This window comes from Macrotis lagotis, chromosome 8 (genome assembly GCF_037893015.1).
Source record: "Macrotis lagotis isolate mMagLag1 chromosome 8, bilby.v1.9.chrom.fasta, whole genome shotgun sequence".
In the NCBI taxonomy this organism is placed as follows: domain Eukaryota; kingdom Metazoa; phylum Chordata; class Mammalia; order Peramelemorphia; family Peramelidae; genus Macrotis; species Macrotis lagotis.
Genome location: NC_133665.1, coordinates 46,793,807 through 46,821,364, shown reverse-complemented (window position 1 = coordinate 46,821,364; position 27,558 = coordinate 46,793,807). Strand labels below are relative to the sequence as shown.

The 27,558-nt window shown below is 37.4% G+C and overlaps 1 protein-coding gene and 1 pseudogene across 2 annotated transcripts in view; both read right to left on the bottom strand.

Annotated features, from left to right (window-relative positions):
• LOC141495061 (insulin-like growth factor-binding protein 7 pseudogene) overlaps positions 1–22,612 on the bottom strand; it is a 79,041-nt pseudogene extending 56,429 nt beyond the window's left edge.
• The window catches only part of PRKCB (protein kinase C beta), a 704,261-nt gene that overhangs the window by 345,686 nt on the left and 331,017 nt on the right, over positions 1–27,558 (bottom strand). For both annotated transcript variants that reach the window (XM_074196811.1, XM_074196810.1), the window contains exon 5: positions 22,703–22,831. In XM_074196811.1, coding sequence (XP_074052912.1) covers positions 22,703–22,831 — 129 coding nt within the window. The remainder of the gene's footprint in view (positions 1–22,702; positions 22,832–27,558) is intronic.

Here is a 27,558-nt window from a genome sequence, read left to right as displayed (position 1 = left end):
CAGAGTCCTCTTGATTATTGGTCCTTTCTACTAAATTGCATTGCCTCTCAATGAGGGCATGTTAGTTAAAAATCCAGATAAACTATTTGTTAAGCAGTTATGGCTGCTGAAAACATAGGGGGCTGCAGTACCTTTAGATTGAGATTCTACAGGGGCTGCTGCTCTAGATCATGGCTGTGGGGACACCACTTCTAGAGGTGACTCTCTTAGGATATAAAGGGTGGTAGATTTGGTCTGTGGAGGACAAGCCTCCTCCTTTATATTGTTTCATTGTGTAGACTGTCTTGCCTCCCTGTCAGTGGCAATGAGTCAAGTGGATGTTTTTGCCAGCAAGGATAGAGGGCCCTATCACAAGAGTTGCTTCCTTTGAATATCTTTGGGAGCCTTTCTAGAAGTAGATCCATTAACCAGAGGAGAGATGAGTGCTGCTATTCCTTATGCTTCCTCTATTAGGATCAGACGGAAGATAGTGAAGATAGGGAAGTCTAACACATTGAGTGGAACCACTATGGTGAAAAAACTTATAGAAAGGCATTGACAGGGGCAGCTAGGTGATGTAGTGGATAAAGCACTGGCCCTGGAGTCAGGAGTACCTGGGTTCAAATCCGGTCTCAGACACTTAATAATTATCTAGTTGTGTGGCCTTGAGCAAGCCACTTAACCCCTTGCAGAAAGAAAGAAAGAAAGAAAGAAAGAAAGAAAGAAAGAAAGAAAGAAAGAAAGAAAGAAAGAAAGAAAGAAAGAAAGAAAATATCACACAAAACAGACAGAGGCATGGATGGTTATTGTTCTCCACTGTTAAGAGGGAAGAACCATAATCATTTGAGCATATGAGAAGACAGATTTTATTTTAACTTCCATTGAAAAGTACAGATATTCAGATATATAAACAAGGACAAAAAATAAAAGGAAAAAAGGAGTGCATGATTACTGTTATTGTTACTGTATAGCTAGTATACCAAGCTTTTTTTAAAAGTCAAAAAATCACTTAGAAGTTTGGAATATCTCTTAATCTTGGGTTGTTTCCTTGCTACTAATTTGTGTGTGTGTGTGTGTGTGTGTTTGTGTTTATAAGTTAAAAATAGAAAAAGGATGGGAAGAGTGATGATTAAAACTAAATTCTAGCTGTTAAACTTGTCTATCCCCTCAAACATCACAAACTCAAATCTAAATTCCCAAACCAATGAACAATATACATATTTACATGGATAGCAATTGGAAAAAATAAAATGGAATAAAATGAAATGTATTGAGAGTCCTCCCTCTTTCCACAGCTATGCTATGATATGTAATATGTAATAGGAAGAAATGTTGATTTTAGACTTGGGTTATAATCTGAGCACAGAATTTAAAATCTATATGATCTTGAATAAGGCACAATAGGTGAACTTTAGTTTTCTCATCTATAAAACAAAGATCATAATATATATCTCAAAAGGTTGCTATGAAAGTATTTATTTTATATATCTTAAAGTGCTATTAAAATATGAGATTAGAACAACAACAAAAAAGATGAACCATCATGAGGAAATGAGGAAATTAAGGAAGAGCCTTAAAACAACTTGCTCAAAGTTACATACAGAGTTTCTAGCAAGTCTAGGATTAGAACATATGGCCTCCTAATCTGTATTGCTCTTAGTTATCTTGAATAATAGTTTCATTTTTTTTGCTGTTTTTACTTGGGTTAGTCCTTTATCTTTCTCTTTACTTGTGGGAGATGGGGTGGGGGAAGAAGAGAAAGAGAAACCAAGAGACCAGGAGCTCAAGAACAGGCACTAAGCAATTCAAAATCCAGTTTTACTGAATCTCTTATCATTAGATCAACTTTAATGTACTTTCATTAAAATAAAAGCAAACTCTCCTTAAAAAAAGAAAATATGGGATTATTACATCATCTACTCATTAATTTATTGACCATTTCAGAAACCAACCAGACACCAGTTTCTCAGGCCACACTGCATCCATTTTAATAAAATGTAATAAGTAGATAGGTGGTTTTAGTGTGTTGTTTGAAATTGCCAGTCAACATCTCCTATTCTAACTTTTATTTCCATTATCTGTACATTTATCTTATCCTCAAGCTAGACTCTGAACTTCCTGAGAAAAGGGATTATCCCTTTATCTTTACATCCCCCCCCACCATGCATTATAGGTAATAATCACTTAATAAATGTTTGTTGAATTTAATTAAATGAAGAGAAATGACTCCCTTTGAGAAAGGATAGCAGCAAGTAATACACTTCTGCCACCTTGTGGCAGTGAGTTTGTGGTCCTACAGATAGCTCCCTTCACCAAATTAATCCACATACTCTCCTACAACTCAAGAGATGCTCCCTACCTAGGACACTACATATAGGTTTATAGGCGAAACTTAAGAAGTCAGAGAAAGTCCAGGGAAAGGTAAATGACAGAAGAAGGAGAGGGAAATATAGCAGTAAAGCATAATAAGAGCCTTGGCCTTGATGTTGAAGGACTTAGCTAGCTGATAAACTCTGAAGCTCATTTATAAAATAGAGGTAATTTCTGGCTTACACAAGCATATTCATGTGTGTATGTGTGTTTGATTGTGTGTACATATATTATATATATATATATATAAATATGTTTGATTGTGTGTTCATATATATATTTATCCCTCTTAGCCCTTTTCAATTCTTTAAATAAATATATGCATATATTTTATGGGATCATAGAAAAATTCCAGAACTGTAACTATGCGTGTGTGTGTGTATATACACATACACATATAAATATACACATATGTGCACATATGTATCTTTCCAGGACATCTGATGATGATATTTGTCCTTTGTTAGCAAAGAACACCAAGACATCATGATAGCATGATGTTGATACCACAACAAGCACATGAATTGGATCTGACTGAGAAGTCAACCAGTCTCACTTTTTCCTCCAGAGCCTCCTTCAGAGACAATCTAGATGGCCCAGTAGACAGAGTACTGGCCCTGGAGTAAGAAGGACCTGAGTTCAAATCCAGCCTCAGATACCAGCTGTGTGACCTGTTCAAGCCACTTAGCCCTGTTTGCCTCAGTTTTCTCATCTGTAAAATGAGCTGCAGACAGAAACGGCAAATGATTCTGGTATTTTTACCAAGAAAACCCTGAATGGAGTCATGAAGAGTCAAACATGACTGACTAAACTACAATTTTCCTAAAACCCCACAAAAAGAGTGAAGATTATTTAAGTAATCAGCTTGAGTTTGTTTATAAGGTCTTAGCAAGTGAATAGTATGCATAAGGAAGTTTTTCCACATCTTCACTTTTTTTAAGAGGCATGAAAAAGTAACTTAAGCATCTTAAGAGAATTATAGAATTTTTGAGTGAAGGCAACTAATAATAGATAGAATTCCAGTGATTGCTTGAATAAATTAGTCATGACCCTTGAGTCTATTTTAAAAAGCAAGGAAACCCTCTAAGAGAGGAGCTCAGACAGAGGAGGAGAAGAGAGTCAACTATATCACTCTTCCTATTTCCCCCTTATACTCTAACAGTGTGCAGCAAAAAGAGGGAAGAGATTTTTCTCTCATCTCTACTTTTACCCTATGGCACCTTGCAATAAACAGGGCTCGTTCTGATGCTTTCCTCCATTCACTCATTAATGTAAATGAATGTAGAAGAATGAAATGTGAAAAGAAAAAGAGTCAAGACTCTTAGGGAATCTGGCTTTGAGTTAAGTGAGTCAGGAAAAAAAAAACAGATTTGAGAATGCATACACAGAGCTGGGATACCCCCTGAAGATAGGCAAGCCCCAGAGCCAAAGACTTTTGCTAGGACATGCTCTCTAGTTCTTTCCTAAAGCATAGAGAAATACATTAGAGGAAGGATGCCAGCTAACCCAGTGAGTCAACAAGCACTAACAATTACCATGTGCTAGGTAACATACTAATGACTGATAAAACAAAGAAAGGTAAAAATGCATTTCCTAAGTTCAGGGAAGTTACACTGTAAGGAGGGTGGAGGAAACAACATGAAATTAACTATATACATGAGGTGTGTGTGTGTGTGTGTGTGTGTGTGTGTGTGTGTGTATACATATATGTAAATATACACAGTGTAATGGTAAAAGGGAAATCTGGAAGCAGTGGTGACTCTCAAGAGTGAAGCAACGTCCAGTGGAGACTACAAGACCAATGGGAGTATTCTAAGAACATTAATGACTTAGTTCCCTCTTTTTCCTTAAGCCTCAGACACACATACATTCCTATCACATGTAATTCTCTGCCAGTATACCCAAATATGTATTAATTTTTCTCAATGACTGTATTTGTGGAAGAGTATGCCCAATTTTATCAGGGAGATATTTTGTTACTATTGTTCTTAATTTGACAATTTAGGAAATGCCTTTGCTTTGAATTAATTGTAACACCTGGCACGTTATTCGAGGTGAACCCTTCGGTGGGGCCTAATGAGCTATAATTTTAAAAATATTGATTCAAAAACCACCTTGACCCAGGAATAGGTATACTCTATCATAACATAATCATAACTTACAATTGTGAGCTGGAGATGTAACTCTATTAATCTTTATGTATATATATATATATATATATATACACATACATACATACACACAAAACTGTAAAGTGCTTTATAAAAATATAACATTATGATTAATATCATCATTAGACTAGGATAGGAGTGGGGAAACTTTTTTCTGTCAAGGACCATTTAGATATTTGTAACATCATTTGAGGGCCATACTTACCAACTTAAAAATTAGCCTGCTAGATTTGGTCAAACATTTATTAATTTATTAATTATTAACAGATTTATTGAATTTCAAGTCTCGTCTGCAGTTGACTTGACAGCACCAGACCAAATGATTTCAGGAGTCATATAAGGCCCAAAGGCTGAATGTTCCCCATCCCTGGGCTAGAGAGATGGGAAAGGTTATCCAAATCTATAATAAGACTACAGATACAGCAAGGGTGAAATCCCTGACCACTGGCATCATTAGGGGCCTATTTCACACCTGACACAAGTACTATATTGGTTTTTAGAATTGTTTCTATGTGAGTACGATGACCATGTTTCCCAAATGAAAAATTGTAACTTATAAGCAAACACTATTTTCAGGTTTAGGAGGGAAGAAAGGAAGGAAAAATGATTTATTAAATACACAGTTTTATTAAATACATTGTTATAAATGTTTTACAAATATCTTACATAATCTTGACCACAACTCTATTGTCCACCCCTTTATAAAAGTGTACAATGAGACAAACAAAGGTTCAGTGATTTGGCCAGGGTCACACAGCTTGCAGTCAGACAGAGGTCTCTGCACATTTTAGAGTAATGAAAGGGAAAACACTGGCTATAGCAGCTTCTGCTTGCATGATCATGCCTCGAAAGTTGAGAAGACACTCAATCCCAGATGCAGAATTCCTGAATCATTCATCTAATGAATGGCCCTACCTGGAAGGGTGAGGTGGATATTAGATGGAAACCATATTGTATTTTCTACACTCTTTCACCTATTTCTAGGAAGAATAATCTTTGGGGACTAATTAACCAAGTTGTATCTTCCCTAGAAGGCCTGGATTCAAACCAGGCTATTTTAATGCCTAGGAGCTGTACAGACATAAGAGAAGCTGAAGCAGTTCAGTCAAAAAGTAATTTGTTTATCATTGTTTCATAGATTATACAAAGAATAAAACACCGAATAATGTCATGACATGTTATCTGTTCCTGGGGAGAGATGACTCCATCATACCTAGACTATATGACTGGAACTCAGTAAAAGATTGCAAAGACCAGGGAGAATATTGGTTGTTTTATCTGTTGTTATTTTTTTTTTTAGTAAATTGGGGCTTAGCATTAACCTGATCGGTTAAATCCACAGGAACTCTAATTCCTAGGTGATATCGAAAAGGTAGCGGGAAGTAGAGGAACTGAGAAAAAGATTAGGACTAATTCCAACTTTTGAAGACTGCCTAAGAGTGGGGAGAAGCATATAATCCTTAGTGGGGAGAAGCATATAATCACTAGAGTGAACCTGGGATTTGACCTGAGGCTGATCCTTTCTGCTGGAAAGTTAGAAACTAGCAGGACCAGTATGTGGTTAAACAGGAATTATCATCCCCACTTTACAGAGGAAGAAACTGAAGCTTAAAGAGTGAATTATTTGTCCAAAATCACATAACACAAGCAATATGTCTCTTTGGGGTTTGTACCCAAGATCTCCCATATATTCTTTCCACTACATGACCCCTAAAAGGGTCTTTTGCAAAGGAAAACATAGTATATTCAGGACAGTCTGGTATTGTGGAAAAAGGACTAACCTGAGAATCTGGAGACCAGGGCTCTAGTCCTGAACGGTCCACTGGTCATCTGTGACCTGCACCAAGACACCGTATTCGCTCATATAACAATTAAGTACCTACTATGTGCAAAGCACCATTGGTGGTACAGTGGATATATGGCCAGACCTGGAATCGGCAAGACCCAACTTCCTGATTTAAATCTGGTCTCAGACACTGATTAGGTACAAGTTCCTGAACAAGTCACTTAGTCCTGTTTGCCTCAGTTTCCTCATCTGTACAATGATCTGGCAAAGGAAATAGCAAACCACTCCAGTATCTTTGCAAGAAAATCCCAGATGCAGCCACAAGAGTCAGGCACATCTGAAATGACTGAATAAGAACAAATGTGTTTGGGACTATGCAAGGCATTAGGGAAAAACAGAAAGTTAAGATTAAGTATTTTCTCTGAATTCATAAAATTTACAGTCTAGTTGAGGAATTAGATGAAAAGATAAATTACTGAAATATACAATATTCACCTCTTATGGGCCTAATTAATTTCCTATTGGTAAATTAAGTGGATTGAGCTTCTGACGTCCTCTATAGTTTTTGAATTTTTGAGACTGCTTTCTTTGCTTAAGACCAGGAACATCCTACACATATTGAATGTAAGGACCCTGAGATTTAAGGGAGGTGAAATAAATAGTCTATGATTCTGATTTAGGAGTAGCTTCCTTCTTGACATTTCAAACTAGGTGTCTGCTCCTCCCTAAAAATAGAGAATAAAAGATATCATTAAATTTCGGATAGAAGGAAGATGCAAGGAGCACTGGAGGGATTAAACGTCTAAATCAGTGGCCCTCACCCAGGACTTTTCTGGTTTGGGGACACAATTTCTCTCTCTCTCTCTCTCTCTCTCTCTCTCTCTCTCTCTCTCTCTCTCTCTCCCTCCCTCCCTCCCTCTCACAGAGTGACTGGCCTACACACCAAGAAATCAGAAACACAATTATACTATTCATCCCAGGCTACAATCTTTATCTCCTTAAAAAAAAATCCTGCATTCATGTATGGTAATTGGAGTCAGTTCAAATTCCAGTGAACAGATGGGCAGTTCTTGGTACACTTCCAGGATTAGGAATACTATGAAGCAGAAGAATAAGGGATCTGGACTCAGAAGATATGAGGTTTTATTCCCCCTTTGCTACTCACTTGACTTGAAGATCTTCACTAAGTTGTTTCATATCTTGGAGCTTCAGTGGCTTCAATGGAGACTAAGTTCCAGTATTTACTTGGAACAAACTGTTATTCCTCATAACCAGAGGTAATGAGAGAAATGATTATTAAATAAGCAATTGTTAATATTGGGGAGATTCAGAATTTTTCCCCTTCCTATTTCTTTATTCTTTACTAGGTCAAATTTGCAGATGAAGAGATGGGTTGATAAAAATACTGGATTTAACATTCTCCTCCATCTTATCCAGACCTCATCCAATTGGAATATAAACCTCATTCATTGTTTCCTACTAGACTTGTGGGGGGGGGGGCAGGGGGAAGGAAAGGAGATGCTTTGTCTAGATTGGCCAAGCTGGGGGTGGTCTGGGAGTAAGAGTGACATAATCCAAGTCACTGTTCCCCAGCCCTTCATTAAAATAGGCCTACCTCTCATTATAGTTTTCATTCTCTCATTAATTATTAACTATTTAGAGTTGATTGTCCCTTATCAGTAAAACTCACTCTCCCAATGGTATTTAAGTGTAAGGAGGTCCTTCAAAATATGTCTTTCATTTATAAGAAATATCCAAAGAATCATCTTTTTACTAATTCTTCACTAGCCATAATTAATAAAATGATTAATCACCCAGAAATTATGTCTCTCAAACTTTTTATTCAGCACAGAAGGGAAATCAGGGAGTAGAAATTCTATTCTATCTTATTTACACCTCTGTTCTAAAAGAGGTAGTGGTAGGCCTGGTAAGGTGAGGCATGCTTATAGCTCCTGCTACTGGAGGTTAGTGGATGTCTTGAGCTCAGGACATCTGAGTTATAGTAGGCCTAAAGTCAGGGGTCTATTATGAGTCTGGAAGCCTCCTCCCCACTCCCAGGAGATGAAGGACAACAGAGCTGCCTAAGGAGGGGTGAATGGAAATCAAAGGTCAAAGCTTCCATGGTAATCATTAGTAGGATTACACCTATGAGTGGCTATTGGACTTGAAACCTGGGCAAAAGAGGGAGATTTAATCTCAAAAAATAAAAAAGCAGTGTAGTGAGGAGTGACCCTGGTGAAAAGCATTATAAAGCAGTGAATACTAGGCTTGCCTTGGAGTCCAGAGAATGAAGATTCAAGCAAAAAAGTAGCATGGTGCTAGATTTGGTCTTAGATTATCTGAGTTCAAATTCTGCTGCCTATGTGACATTGGACAAAACACTTAAATCTCTATAAGCCTCAGTCAATCATTTGTAAAATTAGACAGGTAGACCAAATGACCTCTGAGATCCCATTCACTTCTCAATCTTTTAATCATATATCTGACACACAATGTGATCTTCAATAAAGCAATTTCACCTCTCAATGCTCCAGGTCACTCATCTAAGATTGTAAGTTAACTGAAAAGTTGCCACTCTGTACCGCTGAAAGAAGTTTCCACACAGGGAGTTCTCTAGACTGATAAAAACACAAAGGATTCTGATCTTTGTATTCCTAAGGTTATCATATCTCCAGAATTCACTGTTATAATAAAAACAATAATGGAATTTATAATAATCATGGAATTGATAAAACATCTTAGGACTTGTCAAGTACTTCATATATAATGACTCATTTCATGCTCACAACAATCCTGTTAGGCAGATAGTTATTATTATCCCCAATTTACAGATAGGAAACTGAGGTTGGGAAAACAGTGAAGAAGCAAACCAGGATCTTGAAGCTAGTAACTGTCTGAGGTAGAATTCAAACTCAAGCTTTCCTAATTCTGGTGGCCAACACATCACCTTGAGGCAGCTAGGTGTCACAGTAGATAAAGCACTGGCCCTGGAGTCAGGAGGACATGAGTTCAAATATGGCCTCAGACACTTAATAATTACCTAGCTGTGCAGCCTTGGGCAAGCCACTTAACCCCATTGCCTTGCAAAAAAATAAAAAATAAAAAAATAAGAGCATCACCTTCTTTACTTCGAACTGTGTATGAGTGTAGCTCATACACAATCTCCACTGTTGCAACCCTGCTCTTGCTACTAGGGACCCAAGAGGCTTCAGTATAGATTTCCAGGAATCTGCCTTTTTTTTAACCATTAAATAACTTAATTGATAAAGTGCTAAACTTGGAATCAGGAAGATCAATACAAATCCTGCCTCTAACAGTTGTCTGACTCTAGTCACCTAATTTACATCTCAGTCTTGATTTTCCAATTTGGAAAACAGGGATAATACCAGCTTTCTTACTGACTTAATTGAGAAGATCAAATGAGATGACACTTTAAAAATACTTTACATATCTAAAGACACTAAATAAATGTAAATTGTTATAATTTCATTATTACATGAGTTTTCATGTATTGTCCCATTTCTGAAATTTAAATGCATTTGAAATTTGAAATACATCTGTTAAACTTGCAAATTAATGTGGTTTTTGTATACTTTAAAAAAAAATCTTTTTCAGTTTGAAAGTTCCCTTAATCAATGAAGGACAACCTTTACTGATTATAGCAATTTAGTTATATAATTTGCTGTTCAAAGAAATTTTGGTATTGGGATAATGGGTTAAGCAAGTTATAGTTTATAATCTTTTGAAGTGATATATATGGGAGGAAATGAGGAGAGACTTTATCATTAAGTCTGCTCCCATTTCAAATAAAAGTTAATTTCATTGAAAAAAATTATCTCTGATTCATTATCTCAAATATTCTTTAGGCCTGCTTCTCCAATGTGTCCCAAATGGGGCATTTGCCATTTTCTTTGAAAAGTGCCTGCCTTGAGAGATAATACAATATAAAAGCTCATTATTTGGAGTCAGAAGGTCTATGGTGTGCCTCTGTTCTATCACAAATTAGCTATGTGACCTTAGGAATGTCAAGAGGAGGAATTTCAGAATGAAAGGGACCATAAAGGTCATCTAATCCAATCTATACTTGAATTCCTCTCTATGATGTCTCCTGTAAGTGGGCATTCAAGCCTTTGTTCGAATACCTACAGTTCTGAGAAAATCTTCCTTCCTGTAACTTCAATCTACTAATCCAAATTCTACCTTCTTAGGTATAGCAAAATAGCTACATCATAGTTCTTTGAACACTACCAGGTCACCCTAATCCAAGCCTTGTTTTCTCCAGGTGTAACAGCACCAAGTCCTCCAAACTACCCTCATTTATATGGCAAAGTTCCATGTACCTTCACCATCTTGTTCAATCTCCTCTTGTTGAGGCAGTTGTTTCCTAAATGAAGTACAAAAAATGTTGCTATCATCTAACTTTTTAAGTTTTTAATTCACTCAGAATTAGATGGAACCCTCCAGTAAAGTTCTAACCAAGCAAGAGGACAAAGACTCTACATTCCTCTTTTCTGGATATCACTTCTTTAAATGTAGTCCAAGCCATTATTCCGTATCGTGTCACAATGATGACCTAATGGAGCTTGGAATATCCTTTCATATGAACTGTTTTTAAAGTCTTTTTCTAATGAATGAGTTAGATTCCTGACTACAGTTATCCCTTCTACATCACAGGGGTTAGAAGTATTGCACCCCTACAATCCAAAAAATCCAGGTAAAATGTGTTGCCTGTCACTTTGTATGAGAAAAGGAGCCTGAATTTCTTTTTTTTCTTTTATTGGGTGTTTACAATACCTTACTGTAAAATTTGGGTTGATATTATACAATACTATACATATATTTTGTGCATTTCTGAATTTCTAAACTTTTTCTGTGCAGCTTCAACAAAACTCCCCAAAATTCCCTTTATTTTATGCTGACTCCAAATTTGCTAAACTGAGATGGGGAAAGTGGCAATGTTGAAGGGATAATTGTAATCTCTAAATATTCTATGTTCCCATCCCTAGTCCCATCTCAATCCAATCCCTCTTTCATATTATTGCTAAAATTACAAGCTTCTAATGCACTGGCTTGGCTTCTTCATCCTCCTGCTCAATAACTCAGGGACTTCTAACTAAAAGAAGAAATCTAACTAAAAGAAGAAATGCTAAGTTCCTTGCAGCCAATCTTCCTGGCTTTATTTTTAACCTGCCCTACTCCAGGTATCCTTCTGTTTTGATCAAATTGCCCCATTTATTTCCCAAGCTTGGTATTCTTATTCACCATCCAATCCCCTAAAACAGGGTTTCCCTCTCCCTTCATAGCTCTCCTTGTTGAAATATCTCTCCTCCTCCAAGGCACAACTCAAATGCCATCCTCCATTAACCATCTATCTCTCTCCTTCCTCAAAACTTCCCAGAGAACCTTAGAATCTTTCTTCACACTTACCACAATCTACCCTATATCATACTTTTCTGTGTGCATGTAATTAGATCACCTATTACATCCAAATTTCCTCGAGGGCTTTTTTCATCTTTATAAAAGCTCTAATGCCCTTCAAATATTAAATGCTTTGCACTTAATAAGTTTCTATTGAATTAAATTTACTTGCACTCTAACCAATTTTTCCCCTGTGTTGTACTTCGGCAATCATTTTTTCTAAACTCAACTATATGATGTTATATTAATTCTTATTCTATTTCACTTTATTAGTATTGGCTCATTTGTTCTAGCCCATAATCTTGAGGAGACCTTGATTCTTCTTCCAGCATTAGCTATCACTCCCATTTCTCATCCATAAATGTGAGGAGCATGCCAATGAGCCTGCCTTGATTTAAGTCATTTCTGGAAATATTGAATTAGCACAAGGTTTAAGATAGTTTCCCTAGGTTCCTCCTGGAGATTTTTCTACAAGGTGAAAAGGATCCATTAATTGTTCATTTTTGTGATTCAATTAGTTTTGAATGTGTCAAAATATATAATCATCCAATCTACATTTCTCACTAAAATGGACAAGGATTTTTTAAGAATATTTATTAAAATCATATAGGCATACAACTATATTAATTCTTCTTATCCATGATGAATAATACTATAAAAGGAAATTAATTTAGTCTGAGGGCAGACTGGTGATCCAGCAGATAGGCTTAGTGTTAAGAAGAGACAAGTTTAAATTTGGTCTCAAATACTTATTAACTATATGATCTTGGACAAGTCACTTAACCCTGTTTATCACAGTTTACTCATCTGTGAAATGAGTGGAAAAGGAAATGGCAAACCACTCCATTTACTTTGCCAAGAAAATCTCAAATGGGGTCACAAACAGTTAAGTGTGGCTGAATTGACTAAAAAAACAACAAAAAGTTAGTCTATCTTGACTTACAGTGACTAATATTTTCCTTTCTAAGGATTCAAAATTTAACCTTTTCATCATTCTTCATTCTCCTTCTGGACTTCTTCCTCAGTTAATTTAAACTCTACCATATCCCCTCTACTTCTGGAGCTTCCCTCAATGCCTTGATTTTCTTTGTCCTGAGACTGTTTACCTCTATCAAGATCATGTAATTTGAATTAAATGAGATCAGTTTAAAAAAATCTTGCTATTACATGACTTATTCTGGGCTTCAATTCTCTGTTAACTATTTTTTTTTAGATTTTTCAAGGCAATGGGTTTTTTAAGTGGCTTGCCCAAGGCCAAATGGCTAGGTAATTAATAAGTGTCTGAGGTTAGATTTGAACCCAGGTACTCCTGACTCCAAGGCCACTGCTCTATTCACTGCACCACCTAGCCACCCCCTCTGTTAACTATTTTTATCATACTATCCTGTCAAAAGATAATTCTCCCTATAAAATCAGAAACAAAAAGGGTGTCATAGCTAGGTTCCAGTTACTATGAATAATGAATTCCTTAAAGTGATTACATGTATTCAAATATATGCTATTCCAAGTTATAATTATGCAAAATATGGCAAATCATTTCAACCCAATATAAACATGGAGTAAAAATTTAGACTGCAACCACTTCAAGAGATCAATTATTTGCACTAATTAGAGCCCAGCTAGAAGTTTTCTTCATTTTGCCATAAAACATATCATCATTATTATTCATAATCCATAATTCAATCATCAAGAATTGACTTCATTAATTCCTTATTTTTCACCTTACCTTAAAAATAAAAATTAAAAAGATATTCTTGCTATTTTTTTTTTCTTCAAGTCTCAATTCATCCTGGGGTTACTATATCCTAACTGCGGATTTTACAGATAGATGACATATTTTCCCATTCCTCTCCATTTTCAATTTTAAGGTCTTTTGATTATACCATCTATTCAAGAACCAAATATATTCTTCTAGATCTTCATAAGGAGTACTCCAATCTTAGCCAGAAGTCAATCATTCACATGTCATTAGCTATGTTTTGGAAAACTTGACCCCTCTTTCCAATATTACTATCTTCCTAGCAATGTTTTAAGTTCAAGTCAACCAAGTATTTATTAAGTATTTACTATATGGTCATCCACTATGCTAAGCTCCTGGGATATAAAGAAATACAAAAGTTCTACACATAAGGAGCTCATAACCTAATGTGGAGAAGAAACATGAAAACACCTATTCAAACAAGATATATACAGGATAAACTGCAGATAACTGAAGGGAGTTATTAGAATTAAGAATTAGAAACAGGAAAGGCATCTTTGCAGAAGTTGAGATTTTGGCTAGGATTTGAAATTAGCAAAGGGAGACAGGAGGAAGGGAAGAGGAAAAAGGGAATTCCAAGTATAAAAGACAGACAATGAAAATGTCCAAGTAAGAGTTAGGGAATCTAGTTTGAGAAATAACAAGGAGGGCAGCGTCACTAGATTACAAAATACATAGGATTGGAGTGAAGTAGGATACGATAGAAGAAGTTAGGTCACAAAGGGTTTTGAATGACAAACAGAAGATATATTTCATCCTGGAGATCATAGGGAATCACTGGAATTTATTGAGTAGAAGGACATATCTGTGCTTTAGGAAGAGAAATTTAAGTCGGGGAATTTGAGGCAACAAGACCAAGTTTTGTCTTCGGTATGCAGTAATGATAAAAATGCAACTTTTGGCCCCAATTCTACATTTCACTTTTAGTATTTCATAATCCCTAGAGACCTTTTCCTTGTTTTTTTCTATCAACATTATATATGGAGAGGGTTTTTTAAATGTGGAAAAGAAATTCCCATTGAATCGTCATTATTTTTCTCAATAAATTAAGCATGACAAAGGTTGTCTATTAAGATGAGTGGACAGGAAGACTTTTCCCCCCTCACTTTTTCCCCTCCATTTTTTCCATCAGCAGCTCTGTTTGATTTTGATACCAGGAAACATTTTGCCCTCCCCCAAAATAAACTAACTGATAATAGGCAATCTCATCACTTTGTAGACTGATGTAGTTTTTTTTAATACTCACCCCATTCATAACTTCCTGTTACTTCTTCCCTCTGATTGAAGGGTTAAAGATGGAGCTTAAAATTCCTCCCAAAGTCTTTCTTAATAATCACATAACTTTCCAGTAATTCTATTTTCCATAAGCAAGTCTGCTCAGTTTGGACACTACAAACATCATTGATGCCTTAGAGGATATCTTCCTAGTGGCTTTCACTTTCACTTCCTCCCCATTTGTGTGTGTGTGTGTGTGTGTGTGTGTGTGTGTGTGTTTCTTCTCATATCCAGGACCACTTCCAGTTATCCTGATCCATATCTGGCCCCATTGGGCCCAGATGGTTTCAGAGGAGAAGTGAAGTTGGTAACTTAGCACAGCACTCCTTCACTCAAATCACCTGATATTATATGGTCTTTTTCAAGAACAAGGACATTATCATTTTCCCTCATTAGATTGAGAAATAACAAGGAGGGCGGGACTATCTTTCTTTTTTTTTTAAGGTTTTTATTTTTTTATTTTTTTGTTTGTTTTTTTCATTTATTTTTTATTCTCATTTTGTACAAATGGTTTTTTACATTAATAAAATATACTTGTTTACAAGTAAACAAAATACCCCTCCCACCATGAATATAGATAGACTTGCTTGGGCAAAAAAGTAAAGGGGAGAGAAAAAACATTAAAGTTAAAAAAAATAATAGTAATAATTGTAGGTATGGCCAGGTGGCGCAATGGACGAAGCACCAGCCCTGGAGCCAGGAGCACCTGAGTCCATATCCAGCCTCGTAAACCCAATAATCACCCAGCCATGTGACATGCAAGCCACCCAATCCCCACTGCCCTGCAAAAACTAAAAAGAAGAAAAAAAAAGACCCAAAATAAAATAAAATAGTAATAATAGTAGGGGTAGGGACTATCTTTCATTTTCTTATCTGTATCAACAACACTTAGTCCAGTGCCTGATAATAGTAAATGTTAAATGAATGCCTTTTGAATTGAATTAAGATGTTAAAAAAGGGTCTGACAACAGTGATTTAGAAAAAATGTTCTAGATCTTTCAGAAATAAACTTTATATTCATGGCATTGAGAGCTAGAAGGAAACATAAAAACCATCTATGCCAAATCCTACATTTTAGAAAAGGGAAAACTGAAGATAATTAGAGAGATTAAGTGATTTTTTTTTTTTTGCAATAGTCTGCTTCAGAGCTTGGGTGTGAGTGAGTTCAGGTCCTGTGCCTTGAAATCCAGATTTCACTGCTTCAAAGTATCTCTTTCCTCTCTTCTTCATAGTGTATCTTCTACCATGTAAACTCTTTACTCTGGTCTGGATTCCCCTAAACATCTTCAACATTTTCCACCAGAGGCCGACTTTGGCATTCATCATTTCTTTGATCCTTTTGGAGAATATTTTTTTATCCTCTTTTATCTATATCTATAAAGCTGGAACTGAGATGAGTTGTTTATGCAGAGCTTTCATTTTCTCAACTAGCAGGGAGTCCAATTTACACTTAGCGTTTACATGGCTGTTAATTACTTCTGTAAAAACTACAAACACAGTCCAGTCCTTCTTACAGTGTGCAAAAACAGGTCCCTTGATCTCCATGCAATCCTAGGGTCCCTGTTGCTTTTACTAACTATTCCTACAGATAACTATACAGTAAACTTTATCATGGCTCCATGCTGAGTTCTGTGGTCCTGGGGAAGGAGTACTGGCTCTGGGTGACCCAGCTTCACTTTGGGTACCTTTGATATTTGGGTGACTACTGTCAAGTTACATCATGCCACTGGGCCTTGTCTCTTCATCTGTAAAATCATGATTAGACCCTATGGACTTTAAGGACCCTGTCAACTCTAGATATAAAAACTCTTTTTAGTTTTTAAGGTTTTACCAAGCATTTATCAACTACCTATCATGCGTCAGACATTGTTCTAAGCTCTTTACAAATACTGTCATCTAATCCTCACAATTATTCTGGGAGGCAAGTGCTAGTATTAATCCCATTTCATAGACAAGGAGATGAACACAGATGTGATCTGGGTAGTCACAGCTAGTAAGAGTCTAAGGCCATATTGGAACTTAGGGCAGAGAGCAGCTAGATAAGAGTATAGGGCCTGGAGTTAGGAAGACTTGAGTTCAAATCCAGTCTTAGACATTTAGTCACTTATCCTATTTGTCTCAGTTTCCTCATCTATAAAATCAGTTGGAGAAAGAAATGGCAAAACACTCTAATTTTATTGTCAAGAAAATCCCAGGTTCAGTCATGAGTGGGACACAAACCAAACAACTGACTCTTTTGTGTTTTATCATATAAGCAGGCAGCATGACATAATAGACAAGTTCTAGACCTTAAGGGAGGAGTGCCAGTCCCAACTCTGACACTAGCTGGTCACACCAATTACTCTGGTCAAATCAATGAACAGTTTTCTCATACCTCAAATGAAGAAGAAAGAAAAAGGAAGGAAAGGAAGAGAGGGGAAGAAGAAGGGGGGGGGAGAAGAAAGAGGGAGAAGAGAGAGAAAAGAGATAAGGGAAGGGGGAAGAGGGGAGGGGAGGGAAGGGGTAAAGAAAGAGGGAAGAAGAGAGGAGAAAGGAGGAGATTCCTAGTTTCAGGACTTCAAAATCATACCCCTAGATTGGGTATCTTCATTCCCTTCCTCCATTTCTTTTCAGCTCTTCTGTGTTCCGCAATAGAATGTAAACTCATTGAGTACAAGGACAGTCTTTTTGCTTGGATTTGTATCCTCAATAAATATTTCTTTGCTTCTTCACTTCCTCCCTTCAACAAAGTGCAACAAATGTGGATAAATTGAGGACAACTTAGAAAATGAGCCCTCTTCAGGCAGGATACACAAATATTTAGAAGTGATGTGGACAGTCTATAAAGTCAGGAAAGGAATGGGAAAGAGAGAAAAAAACAAAACTGCGAGACACTAACAGTAATATTAGGCACTGAAGACCCAAAGACTAAAAGTCTTTGTGATAAAGTACCTCCTCTCAAAAAGATTCCCTTCTACCAGCATGGGGGTTACCTAAAAATTCCATTTTTGAAGCCTGACAAGTTTAGTTTGGGTTATGTGAAGGCACAAAATCAAAAATAAAATCTCAGTTCTCAGAGGTGACTTCAAAGGTCATCTGGTTTGAATCATACCTGAGAATGGAGTTTCTCTCCAACAAACTTCCATTTGAAGGTCTCCAGCAACAGAGAAACTCACTAGCTACAGAATGTCTTTTTTTTTCAATCCAAGTTTTCAATCTTTAGTTACTCAGTCCATGAGGATTCTCTTTTTTAGAGTTCTAAGGTAAGGAAAACTTTTCTTAGATACCTTCCCCAAACTGGTTTCTCTGTACCCTCCATTTATTAAACAATAATTTGAACATGGAAGACATTTAAGAAATGTTTATTGAATGGAATACATGGCTTCTAGTGCCTGAGGCAAATAAAACTACAACTCTTCCAAATAAAAGGCCTTTAAATAACTGAAAGATACCTTTACTTTTTTCCAAGTCTCCCCTCTAGATAAACATTTTTCCATTCCTCCAATAACTGTTACAAGGCATGGCTTCAAACCTCTGCTCATTTCTGACCACTTTTCTAGCAGAGTCTTGTCACTGTCCTGCCTAAAATGGAGTGTCCAGAAGTAGAACAATTTTCCACAAAGCAGAATACAAGAAGACTACTTCTTCCTTGATTCTAGGTATTGTGCTTTTTTAATTAATGAGAGAAGATACTTGAGCATTTTTAACACCTGTATCATGCTGTGGCTTCCTATGGAATATGTAGTGGAGCACCTTCAGAATATTTGAAAAGTACCCCTACCCATCGCTAGTCCTTTTTAACTGAGCTGCTGCTGTGGTATATATTCTTTATTCTGAATTTTTATAGTTGATGCTTTTATCTCAAGGGTAAGATGTCACATGTATCTCTAATATATTTTACCTTATTAGTTTTGCTTCATCATTCCATCCTATTGTTGAGGCCTGATTTTGCCATCCAATATGTTGTGGCAACATTGGCTTTAACCAGATCATTAATGTTTTTTTTTTTAGGTTTATGCAAGGCAAATGGGGTTCAGTGGCTTGCCCAAGGCCACACATCTAGGTAATTATTAAGCATCTGAGGCCGGATTTGAACTCAGGTACTCCTGACTCCAGGGCCAGTGCTCTATTCACTGTAAAATCTAGCCACCCCCAGATCATTAAATTTTAAAAATTTGAATAGAACAAGGTCAACTTTACTATTGAAAGATACTTATGTTCATTCTATCTGCACAGGTCACGATTTCAAAGAACCAAGCATATCCCCTCTTAGCCCAAGTCCAATTTTTAGACTATGAGATTTTAAATCTGGAGTCTCTGAAACCATATTTTGATAATTCTGTTTTAATATAATCAGTGTCCTTTACAATCCCATGCATTTAAAAATATTATTTGAGCTAAGGTTCATAGACTTAAGTGGATAACATAAAAAGGTTAAAAATCATCCATGCAGAAGAAGCTTAATATTACTATTACATCATCATGCAGTATCCCAAGATTCTCCCCACTGTCATCTTTTTTTTCCCCCTAAACCTTCTGTAGTTCAGCTTTCTTTAACAAGTGTATAGTCTCAAGAATGTCACAAGATGGCAGCAGCTTCTCATTTTTCCATAGTTATTGCAATGGCTCTCTCTGGAGCCATCTGTAGGCACTGAGTATCAAGGATCAAGTATTCTGTATTTAACCAGTTCCTCACTCCCCTTTCCCACACATAAAGCTCCATTTATATGTTGCTTCTCCCTGGTCCATGCAGTTTCTAAGCAGTTTATTGCTGGGGGGGGGGGGGGGGGGGGAGTACAGGTATTGGCCTCAAGGGGCAACAGAAGGAACTAATCATGAGAACTTCCCCATTGTAAATTAATGGGTCAGGCTGTGAAATCTCTTTCAAATCTCTTTCCCAGCAATATCTAAGAAGTAGAAAGCAAGCCATCTGTTTTCCATTCTGTTACTAAAACCAAGGTAGAGAATAGACTTTTCCTTGTTCCAATCCCATGACCCAGTAGAGAATAGACTTTTCCTTGTTCCAATCCCATGACCCAGATCATAGAACTATCTGAGCCTGGCATTCATTGTCTTTTACATTGTATTTTGCAAAATACATCATGATGGTCTCTTCTGGGTATGCAAAAGGACTAGGTCAATTTGCCCAGAAGGTACCCATCAGGAGCCAGCTGCTGCCCTCCACTGGGATAATCATGACACCCTGATGGACTCATTCCCAGCAAGACTCAAGGATCTCATGTTGGTTGGGCTAAGTCCAAAGCAAACCACTCTACAGGTACTATTTCTTAGAAATTTTACTTAAAGACAAGAAAAGAAAAGAAAAAAATTGAAAGAAGCAGTTATTCTTTGGATCACTAGTATCAACAATGCCCCTAGGAGCAGGACCAGAAAGACAAGGAATAAGCAGTCATATGGAGTCATGCCCATTAGAGGACAATGGACAGCAGGTAGACCTCAAAATTTTCTCTTCCATATAGGAGCTCATCTGAGCTGCAGACATCTACCTCATTATATCTTACATCCAATATTTATAATTCTGTCCTCTGAAACTATCCAATATAATTCCAAACTGCTACTTAGTATTAGAGAATCTAAATCCTGGAAGAGATGTCAGGGGCCAATAATAGCACAGATACTTGACCAAGAATCATTTCTTTTTCTTTCTTTTTTTTAAAAGGCAGAGTGAAATAACTTGCCCAGGGTCACAGGGTTAATGAGTGTCTGAAGTCAATTTTGAACTTAGATCCTCCTGACTCCAGGGCTGGTATTATATCCACTGTGCCATCTAGTTGCCCTCAAGGATCACTTCCAAATCACCAAGCAATCCAGTCTCTGTTTGAAGTGTTCGAGGAAGTGTCCAACTTAGATCACTCTGGCCACCTCTTACTGCCTGCATCTAACTTAAAACTACCTCTCTGCAATTTGACCCACCATTACTCCTAGTTCTGCCCTCAGGGGTCAAACAAGTCTCTGCTTCAGGACAACTCTTCAAATGCTTGAAGACAATTAGACGTTAGGGTATCTTCTCTTCTTTAGATTAAGCCTTTCAAATTAATCCATCTGATCTTAATATGATATGTTCTGGAAGTTCTTCACCATTCTGGTCTCCCTCCTCTGAACACTCTCCTACTTGTGAATGTCCTTCATAAAATGTGGCACCAAATACTGCATAGAATACACCAGATTTGCTCTTTTATACAAAGATTCGATTATTTTCCTCTTTCTGGACACCATGCCTCTCTAAGAAGCATTAGATGATTTGGGGCTGCCAAAACACACTGATGATCTATATTGAGCTTGCATCTAGATCTTTAATATAGGAATTGATTTTATGTCTCTTAACTTTTAAATTTGACCTTTTTTTAACCCAAAGTTTAGAATTTGGCATTTATTCCTATTAAATTTCATCTTATAGTCATATTGCATGCTAGCTATTCCTCTCAGCTTTATGTCATGCACAAATTTGATAAGGCTGACTCTATCCAAATTACTGATCAAATTGTTTAACAGCAGAGTACCAGGGATAGATTTCTTTAATATTTCACTAGAAAATTCTATCCAATGTGAAACAGAATCATTAATAATCATGGCTTGGGTTTAGTCATCCAACCTGTTCCAAGTTCCCTTAATATCTATCATCATCTAAATCATTCTCTCCAACATTTCCTTGAGATAACGTGATAGACTTTCTCTAATGCTTTGATTACATTTAAGTATGCCATGCCATATCAATTTTACTGATCAATATTGATACCCAGTCCAAAGAATAGAAGTTGTCATTCAATCTTGACTTTTTTCTCTTAGGCCAATGAAGCAACTGTTTTGCTGGTAATCACATGATGAGTTGGGAAGGTCATTCCTTCTAGTTTGCTGGGGGTATTGCTGTTAACATGTATTTTTTTTCAAATATGAGAATCCCTGTTAGTATCAGGAAGTTCCCTTTGTGAATGATCTGATTCTTGTGGGATGTAGGTATCTCTACACAATCCTAAACCTCTTTCCAATCCGAAGAAAGACAGTGCTGTGTGTGTGTGTGTGTGTGTGTGTGTGTGTGTGTGTGTGTGTGTATTATACTCATGGTGAGTAGAATTCTTATGGTTGAGGTCTTGTCACTCTATTGGTCTATGGGAAAGGAGATGAACCCTAGATCTCCAGTTCCCTTCAGAAGAAGTGGTGACAAAATAGGCTACAGATTCTTCCAGTAAGCACATATTTGAAATTTGGTTTTTTTGTGGACTTTTGTTTTTGTGGAGATGGGGAGTTTTCCTCTTTCTATTCTTGAGCTTCTTGCTTATAGAAGTGACCATTCTCTCATATTCTAAAGCATATTTGGTTATATCACCCTGGAAAACTAAGTGACCATAATTTCTGGCACAGGTTTAACGTCTTAGGCAATTTAAGGGATAAGGTAACAACCAGTAAGATGGAGCACTACCTAGTTTATATGGATACCAAGCTCAAACTTCCTGTCATATTTTGAAAGCCCCACACCTCCCTCTCTCCTCCCCACAAACCTTACAGGTTTGGGTTCAGTGAATATTTACTTCCCATGAGGATGCTGGTGAGAACTAACTTGTCATTTATGTTCTGTATATAACAAGTAAAGGGCTTTGAGTAAATAGTGTTAAAAAGAGTGACAAAAAGACAGGAAGAAGGAAACTCCACAAGGGAGTTTTCAGAGTTCCCTCACAGAAGCCCCAAGTTGTCTGTAGTGCTAGACCACACTGCCCTGAGGACCCTAGAACCTGAACAAAATGTGACCCTGGACTAGTCAGGAAAGGGTAAAGCTCACAAGTCAAGAATAATAAGACAATTAAGCTCATGTCTCTAAGAGTCTCCTGCCCACACACATTACCTGCCCTCTTCTTTCATCAGCATACAAGTTAAGGACAAAATAACAAATATATTTTCAGGAGATCCTAAGGTTATCCCCAACCCAGGCGTTTGGATGTCAATACCTACCAACAACAGTGAGAACATCTTTATCAATCTGGGCCTTGATGTAGATTCGCCCTCGACGTTCAGTGTGGTCTGTTCCGCAGAGGCTGGGGACATTCATCACACAGCGCTTGTGCACGTTCATCATGCAGGCTGGACAGAAGAGAAAAGGGAAAATCCATGTGATGCGGGTGTGGGTTTTGAATCATAGGATTTAGAGACAGGAGGGATCTGAAAGATCATTTAATCTGACTCTCACTTCAAGGTACTCAAGTATAGTCATATATCAGTGCCCAGATTCCCAATGTCAATGCTATTCCCAGAACTCAAGAAAGAGCAGGAAAAAATCTGCCATTAAGCAAAACTATAAAGGAAAAATGTATTATAGAGAAGAGAGGGAAGGAGAGAGGAGAGAGGGAGGGAGAAAAAGGGGAGACAGGGAAGGGAAGGAGGGAGGGAGAAGGGGGGGGGAGTCCACACAAAGGAGAAAAGGAATGGCAGGTTATTTGTCCTAAGCCACAGATAGAAAGATAGGATTTGAACCCAGGTTCAACACTGCCTTTAGCTGTGTACTACAGAAAGTTATAATTAGTAAAAATCATCATAAATATATATTTTTCAGTTTGCTCAATGCTTAACATACATTATCTCATTTTAGTCTTACAAAAATACTGAAGGAGGTATGGCAGATTTTTATTGTTGTCATTCAATCATTTCAGACATGTCAGATTATATGTGACCCTTTTCTTGCTAAAGATACTGAAGTGGCTTCTCATTTCTTTCTCCAGCTCATTTTGTAGATGAAGAAAACTGAGACACAGAGGATTAAGGACTTGCCCAGGATCACACAGCTAATAGATGTCTGAGGCTGGATTTGAACTCAGATCTTCCTGATTCCAGTCCCAACACTGTATCCACTGTACCACTATCGCCCAGGGTTCTGCAAGTATTAACCTCACTTTACACATGAGAAAGTTGGGCTTCTTAAAGGAGTCAAGCAAACATCTATTCCCTCTCTATCATTCCCCCCCTGTATTGCTTAGCATAAACAAATTTCTCATTCTTCAGAGCACTACATAAAAGGATCTTTGACATGGTTCCTTCCTAAAGAAGTCAAGGAAAGATTCAGTTTCACATTCCTACTGGTGAAGTTGCCTGTCCACCTTCCTACTTATAAAGTCAGCCCCAGATCAAAATTGTGAAATTAACAGAGAATGAGAAAGAAGAGAGAATGAAAGAAAGAGAAAGAGAGAACGAGAATTAGAAAGCAAGAGAAGGAAATGGAGAGAATGAGAATGGGGTTTTTTTTAGGTTTTCGCAAGGCAAATGGGGTTAAATGGCTTGCCCAAGGCCACACAGCTAGGTAATTGTTAAGTGTCTGAGACCGGATTTGAACCCAGGTACTCCTGACTCCAGGGCTGGTGCTTTATCCACTGCACCACCTGGCTGCCCCAAGAATGAGAATATTAAAGTATGAGATGCTATGTATTTATGTAGATAAATGAAAGAGAAAATGGAGTGAGTGGGGAGAAGGGAGTGAGGAAGGAAAAAGGAAAAGGGGAACAAAGAGAGGGCAAAGGAAAATCCAGCCTCAGACATCTATTAGCTGTGTGATCCTGGGCAAGTCCTTAATCCTCTGTGCTTCAGTGTCCTTCATCTACAAAATGAGCTGGAGAAAGAAATGAGAAGACACTTCAGTATCTTTGGCAAGAAAAGGGGAAAGGAGGAGAGAGAATGAAAAAGCAAGAAGGAAAAGAGGAAAAGGGGAGGAAAAGGGAATAGGAAGAGTTAGAGGGAAAGGAAAGAAAGAGGGAGAGTAGAAAAAAGAGAGAGAAGGGGGAAGAGTGAAAATAAAGGAAACAGGGAAGAAAGAGGAAAAAAGAAGAAAGAGAGTGAAGGAAAGAACATTATTTTGTCCCAAGTTCCCTTTAGGCATCACCGGGCTCATTTGCTAATCTTGACTTGGCATGTTTTGCCTCTCAAAAGTCAAAAAGGAAGAAGAACAGAGAAAAGGAAATCCCCAGAGAAATTCCCTGTGAACATGTTTGGGGTGAGAAATGGCACAAAATTTGTCACCATACTTAAAGCTCAATCATTGAGTTCAGACATCAGCTCTTCTGGGCTGGTCAGATTTGGAAAGGGTGAAGATTTCTGTCTTCTACCCTCTCCTTCTATGACAGCTCTTGGCCACTGTCCACCCACTACTCCTAGCTGCCACCAACCCAGAAAGTTTTTTATCATTAACATTCACAAACCCTATATTGAGGGTCATATTGAGAATCAACCATTGATTTCCAGTTCTTAAACCTCATCATGGACCTTGAAGCCCATGTATTCAGGGTCCAAACCAAGATGTCTGAAGAAATAAGAAGTTAAAAAAGCCATCTCTGCCAGTCTACCAAATCGGAAAGGCTAGGTGGATGTATTGAAGGAAAATCAAGGGGTCCCAGGGGTGCCTTCCTGATTCCTTGAAGTAGTAACAGCTCTAAAAGAGAATTAACAAACACATTTCTCTGTGACTTGGCCTTTGGGGACCAGCTCCAAAAACAGAGCTGGCAGCAGAGGCTGTGTGCCTGAGGGGATGGAGGAAGTTGGCATGGCAGAGCTTTCATGGAGGGCAATGTTTATATAATAATACAAGCGAATGCTACCTGGGGATTTTAGATAACTGTAAGCTCAATACTTAACAACATTGAGATATTACAGTCTAAAAAGCTAATATGATCTTGAGATGCTTAAACAGAAATAAAGTCTAAAGGGAGGGAGATATTGGTCCCTCTGTACTCTCCCCTCATCAGAATATCCTTAGAAATATTGTTTTCAGTTTTGGTCACCAAATTTTAGGTAAAAATTGGCAAGCTAATGTGTGACTGGAATGATGAGAAAACTAAAAACCACATTATATAAGAATGGGCTGACAGAACTAGGAACATGGAGAATAAGAAAAAGAATACCTAAGGGAAACATGACCAATGTCTTGAAGGAGAAAGTATATGGGAGGAAGAGTTATTATTATTCTGGTGATATTGAAGGAAGGCAGATCTTAATTCTGGAGAATTAAAGCAGCTCAAAAGGGGAATGAATTTAGAGTCTTAGGGGTAGCTATCTACCTTGTGGTAGGGAGAGCATCTTAAAGTAGTTGCTTGGTAAACAACTTTTAGGAATGTTACAGAATAAGAAATAAGATTCTTATTCAGGGACAAATTGTCCTAAATGATACCCAAGGCCCCTTAAAAGGAACAAGATTCTATGATTCTGTGACTAGAGATTTTAGTAAATGATGGGGCACAGTATGGAGCCCAGAACATTTTAAGTTTGTCTGGTAATTAATCCATTACTACCCAGGGACAGATCTTCCTAACATTTCTCCAGGTGCCTAAAAAAAGCTTAAATACTTTCTCTTCCTGTTAAGTCTAACAGAGATAAGTTAAATTAAAAGGGCTCTTTAATCAACCCAAAAATGAGAAAGAGAGGAAATAAAATAAGATTACCAGACTTTCTAATCCTTTGACAGAGAAATGAATCTTTGGATCCTGAATGATAAAAGTGACATATACTGATTTCTTAATTTTATGGAAAGGGGAAACTATGACAGAGCAAGAAGAAATAACCAAGCCATCAATACAGTCAAGGTAGAAGAGAAATATATTTATAATATTTGGACACCAAATCCACACTCTAAGTTTCAAATGAGGGGCATTGGAAAGATTTTAGAGTCACAAGTAGGGAAAGCTGAGAAAATGTTTGTGATGCATTGTGCATGTATTAAATGTAAATATCATCATAATCATCAATATCTCACCATCATAATCACCACCTTCATCTGCATCATCACTCTGATCCTCAAGCTATAAAAACTATAACAATTTGACTTTAGGTGAGGGATTTTCCCCTTTCAAGACCTCAGTTTCCACAACTATTAAAATGGGGGTGGGGGGGTGAGAAGGGATTGGATTAAATTAGCTCTAAAGTCACAAGAGCATAAGTAGGAAGCAAAAGGGGATTTCAAGATCATTGAGTCCAATCTCCTCATTTTTTAGAAAAAGAACCCGAAGTACAAATAGGAGAGCTATTTTTTTTCCAAAGTAATCATTAAAAGGAGTAAGTAGTTGAGTTGGGAATCCAATAGAGGGCAAAAAGTCATTGAATCTCAAGAATTAAGAACAGATCGTGTGGCCCAACTTCTCATACAATGTAATAATATTGTCTATAGAAGCCCAAGAGATGACCAACTGGCCTCTGATTTAACATGTCCAGAACAAGAAATGGAAATTTCTCTTTTAATTTGAAACCAAAGGGATGGCTAGGTGGCATGATGGATAAAGCACTGGTCCTGCAGTCAGGAGTACCTGGGTTCAAATCCAGTCTCAGACACTTAATTACCTAGCTGTGTGGCTATGGGCAAGCCACTTAACCCCGTTTGCCTTGCAAAAACCTAAAAAAAAAAACAACCATATAATTTGAAACCAAGATTTCCCCCTTTTCTACTTCCTATATAGAAACCAGCCATTGTGGGAAATCTCTCTTAAAGACTCACCCAGGTCAAATCTAATCAGATAGTAAAAGAAATTCCACGAATGGGTATATTCCTGCTCACTATATTCAAATTGAGGAAAGGTTGAAACCTCTATAAATCAAGTGACATGGAAACTGAAGCCTCTTTGATCAAGATTTGATTGACCTAAGTCACATTCTCCAAGACCTTCATTTTAACATAACCTACACCTGTCTTTGTGTTAACTGGTCTTTCCTTGGAGAGTCAAAAATCTGCCTTTCTGCATCTTTCATTCATTGTTTCCAGGTCTAGCCAGCAGAATTAACCCTGTACATGATGCGCTCATTGCATTTACTTACTGTAACTTAGTCCTTTGTACCTAGCT